The following is a 10,000-nucleotide window of genomic DNA, read 5'->3' as shown; positions in this document are numbered from 1 at the left end:
GGGAGTGGGGACGGGGAGTGAGAATGGTTTCTTTTACAATAATTTTGTTTGTTTGTTTGTTTGTTTTTTTTGCACCAACTGTAACGTGACATTATCACAAAAAAAACCCCTCATTGTTTTTCATTGTCTTTCAGTAGTCTGCATCCCTCACAAAACATTTCAACACTTTTTTTTCCCCCACAATAATTAGAAACGCGTTTGTTTTTTTCTACCTTGTTACTAAAACCAAACAATAACAAAAGCAAACAAACAATCATACAGTTTCAGTTTTCAGTTTCACTTTCTCAAGGAGGCGTCACTGCGTTCGGACAAATCCATACACGCTACACCACATCTGTTGAGCAGATGCCTGACCAGCAGCATAACCCAACGCGCTTAGTCAGGCCTTGAGTGCATGCTTACATATTTGTGTACCTATGAAAGTGGATTTCATTTTACGTAATTTCGCCAGAGGACAACACTCTCGTTGCCATGGGTTCTTTTTCAGTGCGCCAAGTGCGTGCTGCACACGGGACCTCGGTTTATCATCTCATCCGAAAGAATAGACGCTCAGTTTGATTTTCCAGTCAAACTTAGGAGAAAGGGCGAGAGCGGGATTCGAACCCACACCCTCACGGACTCTCTGTATTGGCAGCTGAGCGTCTTAACCATTCTGCCACCTTCCTCCGTCATACAGAAAAGCTCCAACCAATTTTGTTGTTCGGTTGATGCGTTAAGTTACTGAATCCCTCTTCAAAGCATTGTTCACCAATGTTCGCGGTTTGTTCACCAGCTGACGGGCGCAATAGCCGAGTGGTTAAAGCGTTGGACTGTCAATCTGAGGGTCCCGGGTTCGAATCACGGTGACGGCGCCTGGGGGGGTAAAGGGTGGAAAATTTTTACGATCTCCCAGGTCAACATATGTGCAGACCTGCTAGTGCCTGAACCCCCTTCGTGTGTATATGCAAGCAGAAGATCAAATGCGCACGTTAAAGATCCTGTAATCCATGTCAGCGTTCGGTGGGTTATGGAAACAAGAATATACCCAGCATGCACACCCCCGAAAACGGAGTATGGCTGCCTACATGGCGGGGTAAAAACGGTCATGCACGTAAAAGCCCACTCGTGTGCATACGAGTGAACGCAGAAGAAGAAGAAGAAGAAGTTCACCAGCTCAGTATAATTATTATTATTATTATTATTACTGCTACAATGTCTTTCAGCAAGTCGTAGCAAGTTTTGATATGCTTGGGGTAAGGTTTACTAAAAATAGTGATAACTGATTGACAGATGTCACCTTCAATCTTCTACATAAAACTCTTGTGGTGTGTGTGTGTGTGTGTGTGTGTGTGTGTGTGTGTGTGTGTGTGTGTGTGTGTGTGTGTGTGTGTTAATGTTTCGTAGGCATATTTAATGTCCTTTTCTCTGTGTGCAATTTAGATGTGATTAGATTTCGCTGCTGTGTGCACATCATTCTTTTCTTTTCGGTGGCCATTTCGTCAGATAACATCGATATTGAACAGCCAAGCAGAACCCCCCCGCCCCCCCCCCGTCACCCCACCCCCGCCCCCCCACCTCCTAAACTATACTCTAACAATGGCACACCTTCGCTCAGTAGCAGTGGAGCCCAACACCTAGGATGAAATATGTTTGAATAAATTTTGTCTGTTCATTTACTTGTTCATTTTCTCAACTATTGCTTTTTCTTTTTTTCTGGGGGGGGCGGGTGCAAAACCAGCATGTTTTGTTCACTTGCTCCAACTTCCCCTTTTACTACCACCGTTTCTCCTGCTCCCGTTTGCTCGTTTGCTCCAACTTCCTCGTTTACTCCAACTTCCTCGTTTACTCCAACTTCCTCTTTTGTCGACGATCAGCAGCTGCCCTCGTTGTTCATCCAAGCCCGTTGGCTCTCGCTTGCTCCAGCTCCCTCTCTCCTCGACGCTGATTGGCTCTCTCTTGCTCCAGCTCCCTCTCTCCTCGACGCTGATTGGCTCTCTCTTGCTCCAGCTCCCTCTCTCCTCGATGCTGATTGGCTCTCGCTTGCTCCGGCTCCCTGTCTCCTCGACGCTGATTGGTTCTCGCTTGCTCCGGCTCCCTCTCTCCTCGACGCTGATTGGCTCTCTCTTGCTCCAGCTCCCTCTCTCCTGGATGATGATTGGCTCTCGCTTGCTCCGGCTCCCTGTCTCCTCGACGCTGATTGGTTCTCGCTTGCTCCAGCTCCCTCTCTCCTCGACGCCGATTGGCTCTCGCTTGCTCCAGCTCCCTCTCTCCTCGACGCTGATTGGCTCTCTCTTGCTCCAGCTCCCTCTCTCCTGGATGATGATTGGGTCTCGCTTGCTCCGGCTCCCTGTCTCCTCGACGCTGATTGGTTCTCGCTTGCTCCAGCTCCCTCTCTCCTCGATGCTGATTGGCTCTCTCTTGCTCCAGCTCCCTCTCTCCTCGACGCCAATTGGTTCTCGCTTGCTCCAGCTCCCTCTGTCCTCGATGCCAATTGTATCTCTCTTGCTCCAGCTCCCTCTGTCCTCGACGCTGATTGGCTCTTGCTTGCTCCAGCTCCCTCTTTTCTCAACGCTCATTGGCTGCCGCTTACTCCAGCTCCCTCTTTTCTCAATGCTCATTGGCTGCCGCTTACTCCAGCTCCCTCTTTTCTCAATGCTCATTGGATGCCCCTCACGCCACCTGCCTTGCTCCTCCACTCCGTTTGGTGAGTTGAGGCGGCGGAGCTTTTTAGCAAGGGCGGCGAGGAGGCGAGTGACTGGGCGCCCTGTTTCGTCAAAGTCGATGTCGAGGTTCGCTACTGCGCGTTTTTGGAGGTGGGTCAGCAGGGGTTGGGAAGGCGGTGCTTGTGGAGCATGTCTGTGTGGGTCCTCCCCCCTCCCTTGTCGCTTGCTCCAGCTCCCGCGCTTGTGGGTGGCAGTCTGGTTTGGTTCTAGGGGAAGAGGGGGGTCTGCCCTGGAAACAAAACAAAACACCCAAAATAAGGAACAGACTGAAGGATTGGTTTTGATGGGCAGATGGTTAGACAGATGGATGGATGGGATGGATGAACGGATGGATGGATAGATAGACAGACAGACAGACAGACGTATACATATGGACAAATAGGCAGACATTTAACAACAACAATAATAATATGCAGAAGAAGAAGAATAAAGTGGAAAGGAACATGATGCTAATGATAATAAACGACAAATCAATGCGCTTTTACATCAGTTATTCACACGCACGCATAACAATGATTTATAAGGGTGAACAGTAAACAAAAGAAAATCAAATCCTCAAGTACATGCGTATGAAATGCTTCAGAAAAAAAAAATATATATAAATAAATAAACAACAAAAAAAGAAAAAAAAAGAAAAAACAACTGTAGACCGGAAAGGCGGAAAACTGCTTCGGAAAGAGGCAGATTTATTTAAGTCAAGTCTTGAAGGAGCTCAGTGCAGGGCTTCGACAGACCGGAAGAGGATGTTCGTTCCATGCACCGAGTCCTGTGACGGAGAAAGAGCAGCGTTCCATTGTGGAATGTTTAAATCTGGGAACGCGGAAACAGAGGTTCAATTGAAGCTGATCAACGAGAAAGGGTGAAGGCAGTCACATAGGCAGGAAGGGGCAGATTTCTTTATGCACTGATAACAGAGGGGCAGTCACATTGATAGGAAGGGGCAGATTTCTTTATGCATTGATAACAGAGGACAGTCACATTGATAGGAAGGGGCAGATTTCTTTACGCATTGATAACAGAGGGGCCGGGCAGTCACATTGATAGGAAGGGGCAGATTTCTTTATGCATTGATAACAGAGGGGCAGTCACATAGGTAGGAAGGGGCAGATTTCTTTATGCATTGATAACAGAGAGGCAGTCACATTGATAGGAAGGGGCAGATTTCTTTATGCATTGATAACAGAGGCACAGTCACATAGGTAGGAAGGGGCAGATTTCTTTATGCATTGATAACAGAGGCGCAGTCACATAGATAGGAAGGGGCAGATTTCTTTATGCATTGATAACAGAGAGGCAGTCACATAGGTAGGAAGGGGCAGATTTCTTTATGCATTGATAACAGAGGACAGTCACATTGATAGGAAGGGGCAGTTTATGCATTGATAACAGAGGACAGTCACATTGATAGGAAGGGGCAGATTTCTTTATGCATTGATAACAGAGGGGCAGTTTATGCATTGATAACAGAGGGGCAGTCACATAGATAGGAAGGGGCAGATTTCTTTATGCATTGATAACAGAGGCGCAGTCACATAGGTAGGAAGGGGCAGATTTCTTTATGCATTGATAACATAGGTAGGAAGGGGCAGATTTCTTTATGCATTGATAACAGAGGAAGAGGGTGCACACCTTTGTACTTTATTCCATGTGAGGCAGGAAGCCAATGGTGAGGTTTCAAACGAGGAGGACTGGTATGCACGGATCTTTTCTTTCTGGAGTTTTTGTAAGCGCTGGAGAGAGTGACTGGGAAGGTGATACATGCAAACCAGACAAGACAGAGTTACAGTTGTCGCGACGCCAGAGAATGTCAGAAGCGACAAATGATGATGATGTTGCGTCGGTGGACAGGTATTTCCGAACAGAAACTAATTCTTTCGTAATTTGTATTTGTATTTGTTATTTGTTTTTTTATCACAACATATTTCTGTGTGTGAAATTCGGGCTGCTCTCCCCAGGGAGAGCGCGTCGCTACACTACAGTGCCACCTTTTTTTTTTTTTTTTTTTTTTTTTTTTTTGTATTTTATCCTGCGTGCAGTTTTATTTGTTTTTCCTATCGAAGTGGATTTTTCTACAGAATTTTGCCAGGAACAACCAGCGAAAGAATGATGACTGACATTGACATGGTTGATAATTTCTACAGCTGAGATTTCGGTATGCAATGCGAAGAGAATTGGGCCTAAGACAGATCCTTGTGGGACTCCGTGTTCGATCTTAAAGGATCAGACTGGCAACCGGATCAGTTGATGATGTAAAATTTGAACCTGCTCAGTCAGTAACATTGACGTCAACTGTTTTATGAATGATGTAATTGTCTGTGGCAGATATACATGCATATAGGTAGAGGTTCAAAGAAAAAAAAAAGTAGATAGACACACAGACAGATACCACAGCAGACAGACAGACAGACAGAAGAAAAAACAGACTAAAAGATATCTATTGATCTATTCATCTTTCTTCCCTATAGCCCGGTCGACTATAAAGGGCATTATTATTATTATCATCATTATTATTATGAGCATTTACGCCTAATCTTGAAGCCCTAGGCGTTTACAAATAGAACACGTATATGCAAATATAAAAAAGGAAAAATTGAACACAAGATACCAAACATCAATATCAGGGCTGAGAAGACCACAAAAAACAACAACAAAACAAGAAAAACAGAGTGAATATCGGTCGCGTAGAACCTGAAAAATCAAACAAAAACAAAGAAACAAAGTAACAAATGTATAAGAGAATTAGACACTGGCACAGCCCAAAAACTTAGAACATGTCCCTAATGTGTACAACCATTCCGTCATTTAAAAAAAAAAAATTTTTTCATCAGAGAATCAACCCCCCCCCCCAGCCTCCCACCCCCCCAAAAAATCTAACGTTAACATAAACATAACTGTACATGATGAACAAAATTATAGGTTACATGATAACAGGCACACAAGACCAAGCACAGGCATTTCGTATGTTGTAGGCGCAGGGGAAAAAAAAAAGAAAACGTAAGAGAGCTCCACAAAGTCCAAAAAGGATTAGAAAAAAACACACCAAAAACAAAAAAACCCACCCCCAAATTCAATGCTTTCTAGAAATGACAAATATGCTTGAATGGTCCAGCTTATAGCGATAGAAAAGAGGAAATTTCTAGCACGGATTTTCCAGAAGGTGGGGACACTGTATATACCGAAAGAAACCGTGATATCCCAACGGGGTAGGGGTGTGGGGGGGGGGGGATAGATAGACAGACAGACAGATAGAGAGATAGATAGATAGATAGATAGACAGATAGACAGACAGATAGATAGATATAGAAATAAAACGAAGAGGTGAGAGAAAGGAAAAGAACAGAAACGAAAAGAGCAATAAAAAAAGAGGAAATTTCTTGCACATAATTTCCAGAAGGTACACACACACACACACACACACACACACACACACATACCTCCCCAGTTCGCACATATCTGTTCTTTTCTTTTTCTTTTATAAAGTCCATGAAATGTTCATCCACTCACCCAATATCTCTCCTGAACACGCACTGCGTAAGAATACACGTAAGGAAGTAGTCCTTGCAGACCGATTCACTCCCCGTCTTATGGCAGAACGCCCCTTTCTTCTGGCACTCCGGCGGACAGTCGTTGGCGCATGCGCAGGAAATGACGCAGACAATCAGACACAGCCCAGCCATGACACCGCTCATGTTGAAATCTAGGGTTCTCTGAAACACATATGAATAGATGTGTCAGTAAGCAGGTAAGTAAGTGTGACGAGACTACAACAGACAAAACTCAGTTGAATGAAGTGTTTTTGGTTTTATTTACGAATCAAATCTACAAGAGAGAGAGAGACAGAGAGAGAGAGAGAGAGGATCTCTCGCTGTCACAACCCCTTACAATTACAGGTAGAGTTCTGTTTTGCGCATGCCTTTCCCCATTTACTTTCCCCAATGGGCTATACATTTTTTTGTGTGTGTAGCTCCTGGTTTTACGGGTTTTTTTGTTGTTGTTGTTGTTGTTTTTTTAATTTTTATTGTGCAATCGTAGAGTCTCGTTTCTGCGTTCCTGTCACTGGTGAGCAGAAGTCCCAAGTCTCTCTGTTCTGTCAGTGACAATTTTCGAGGCTTTGTGCACGCGGTCTTCTTGGAGGATGTTCGTGCCCCGTTTGGAATTTGGGGGCTTTTTAGCTGGCACCCTCTTGTGGGGATTGTGTTTTTCCCCTCATTGCCTTTCAGCCTGTGTTAGCCAGGTAGCGATGATGCTCCGGTTGTCTGCTGGTTTCTGCCTTTCTGCTGCCCTCTTCTCATCACTGACGTCGTTGGCTTTCGTGCACCTAGCTTCATCGTCTTCGCCGTCCAAGCGAGCGGGCCGTATTTAAGATAAACTTCATTTTGCCTCAAGGTAAGTTACCCTTGACATGGTAGGGACTTGCGGGTATTGTTTACCTTGAAGTTACGTTAACTTCGTATTCAAGACAAGCGCGGATGCACTCAAGCAGCTAACCCATCGTCTGTAATTAAAAATCCCGGTGATTCTCTTCTGCTCGTGCTCTTTTACTTGTCACCGCACCACAGTTCAGAGCATTGCCGAGAGATTTTAGCAAAACACGGGCTATCCACAAAGCACTCCTGTTTTCCCTCAACAAAAACAACGCTACAGAATGGTCCACCATATTCAACTCTGCTTCGCTGGCAGTCACCCATGGCAGGCAGTAAGGGCAAATTTGCCTTCGGGTATGGACACCTGCGGGTAGACTCGAGTGTTCCTGATTACCGGATACTGCTTACCCTCGGGCAGTTTGCCTTGCCTTAGGTAAGATTTGCCTGCAGGCACATCTTTACCTGCAGGTATGGTGGCCTCTTGAATACGGTCCCTAGATATGCCTCATCTGTTATTATTATTATTATTATCATTATTATTATCATTATTATTCTTTCTTCCAGCATCACGGTAGTAGTACCTGGATGGCAGTTTTGCAGTACGCCACTTCTTATGTCATTGCCCTTCAGCCTGTGTTAGCCAGGTAGCGATGATGCTCCGGTTGTTTGCTGGCTTCTGTCTTTCTGCTGCCCTCTTCTCATCACTGACGTCGTTGGCTTTCGTGCACCTAGCTTCATCGTCTTCGCCGTCCAAGTCATCGTTTTTCTCTTCTTGTGTTGTGCAACATAGTGCTTCAGGTTTTTTTTTTTCTTGATCAAATGTCGTAAGTATGCACATATTAACATTCTCCGAACGGCTTTTTGTTGGGCGATTATGTTTCAAGTTCTTTGGTTTTTTTGTGTTGAGTTATTTATCAGTTCACTCATTATTTCAGTGTATTGATCATTGCAGCCAGAACTTCTCAGTTATTGTTTCATTAGTATTGTTCTCTGTGTGGATGAATGAATACATGTGAACATTTTGGGTCATAGTCTGTGTTTGTGTTTGTGACTTGATTTTTTTTCTCCACTAAAACTAATGAAGACATTCACCAAATCAAACCTTTTTTCACACTCTTTTTTTTTTTTTTTTTTTTTTACTAACAGGGTTGTTAACTTCTGGAATAATATGCACAGTAACACTGTCAATGTAGGAACACTTAACAGTTTTAAGAAATCATTAGATAAACACTGGAAGCCTGCCTCCAAAGATTATCTCTTCAACCTCGGTGGAGTGCTTCAAGTCCCGAATCTGACCAACCAGCACCGCCCCCCCCCTCCCACACACACCCTTTTCTACCACCACCATCCCCCAAGTCCCCAACTGCCAGTTCTACAAAACACGAACCTAGCTAGTGGAAAACCACCAGGTTCTATACACATCAGAACCATCAAACTGATGATGGTGGATGTTTAAAGAAGAAGGATTATCGATTCCAAGTTAATTTCTCCATAAGAAGCTAGCCATAACATTAGTAATTGCACACTCTTATATAAAGTTTTTTGTTGTTGTTTTTTTGTGTTTTTTTTTTAAAGAAGAATAAAAAAAAAAACAAAAACGTCCTAATTGATCAGGCAAAATGCTGATAAAGCGTAAAAGCTGTGACACTTGATATGATATGATATGGTATGATTCATTTCCAATAATTCTAGTATCCGCAATTACACTGACCATTTAAATCATCAAGTCCAGTTCACAGTCATCACCACGTCTTCTTAGGACCTTCTACTGGCAGACTTTCTGGTGGTCTTGATGTGTGGGGGGAATCGGAGAACAATGTTCAGAGTATGCTGAACAGTGGGAAAGGAAGTAAAGGGAAAGGCAAGAAGAATAGAGAAAAATAATGACGTCAGTGACTATGACGAAATCGCTTCACGAGTCACAGAACTTTTCATTCCTGCACTGTCCTCTTCAAGGCAGAAGATTTTGCTGACAGCCTTGAAGGGCAGTTTGTCTTCGGTTGTTGCTCCTTTGATAGACGAACAGCATCAGTCTGTTAAACGTCTGCAACAGCAAACTCTGTTTCTGCAAAATAAACTTGACCAGCAAGACCAATGCAGCAGACGAGAAACTGTCGAGATCGTAGGCCACAATGAAACATCAGACAAAGATTGAAGAGAAAGCGATCAATGTTTTTCAAGCAACAGGGTGTGACATCAGACCTGAGGGCATTGAGGCTGTGTACAGAGTGGGACCCGGAAACCAAAGTCAGAAAAACAGCAACACCAGTCGTCCTGTTATTGTGAAACTCAAAGTCAAGAAAAACGAAAACACTCGTCATGTCCAAAACGAAAACAACTAAAGAAGATGTCAGACTACAAGACAGTGTATGTTAACGATGACCTGACCCCTCTTTTTGTATTTGTATTTGTATTTCTTTTTATCACAACAGATTTCTCTGTGTGAAATTCGGGCTGCTCTCCCCAGGGAGAGCGTATCGCTATACTACAGCGCCACCCATTTCTTTGGTATTTTTTCCTGCATGCAGTTTTATTTGTTTTTCCTACCAAAGTGGATTTTTCTACAGAATTTTGGCAGGTACAACCCTTTTGTGGCCGTGGGTTCTTTTACATGCACTAAATGCTTGCTGCACATGGGACCTCGGTTTATCGTCTCATCCGAATGACTAACGTCCAGACCACCACTCAAGGTCTAGTGGAGGGGGGAAAATGTCGGCGGCTGAGCCGTGATTCGAACCAGCGCGCTCAGATTCTCTCGCTTCCTAGGCGGACGCGTTACCTCTAGGCCATCACTCCACATCGCAAAACAGAATCCGAACATGGACAGTGTCTCTTCAACACCAGGGGGCAAGATCCGCTGCGTGCTGAAGGACGCACTAGACCAGACAACGGAACCGAAGATGGTTTTCCTGGACTTGCTTCTTCTGGGGTTTG

At 44.3% G+C, this 10,000-nt stretch overlaps 1 protein-coding gene across 1 annotated transcript in view; it reads right to left on the bottom strand.

Moving 5' to 3' along the window:
- Nucleotides 1-686: 686 nt before the first annotated feature.
- Nucleotides 687-10,000, bottom strand: part of LOC143291104 (uncharacterized) — a 28,400-nt gene continuing 19,086 nt past the window's right edge. Inside the window, exons 2-3 of the mRNA XM_076600729.1 lie at nucleotides 6,207-6,409; nucleotides 687-2,931 (exon numbers count right to left, since the gene is read on the bottom strand). Coding sequence (XP_076456844.1) covers nucleotides 1,728-2,931; nucleotides 6,207-6,391 — 1,389 coding nt within the window. The 5' untranslated portion in view covers nucleotides 6,392-6,409 and the 3' untranslated portion in view covers nucleotides 687-1,727. The remainder of the gene's footprint in view (nucleotides 2,932-6,206; nucleotides 6,410-10,000) is intronic.

Source organism: Babylonia areolata, chromosome 16 (genome assembly GCF_041734735.1).
Source record: "Babylonia areolata isolate BAREFJ2019XMU chromosome 16, ASM4173473v1, whole genome shotgun sequence".
Lineage (NCBI taxonomy): Eukaryota > Metazoa > Mollusca > Gastropoda > Neogastropoda > Buccinidae > Babylonia > Babylonia areolata.
The sequence above is the reverse complement of the archived record's forward strand: the minus strand, read 5'-3'. Positions and strand labels throughout refer to the sequence as shown.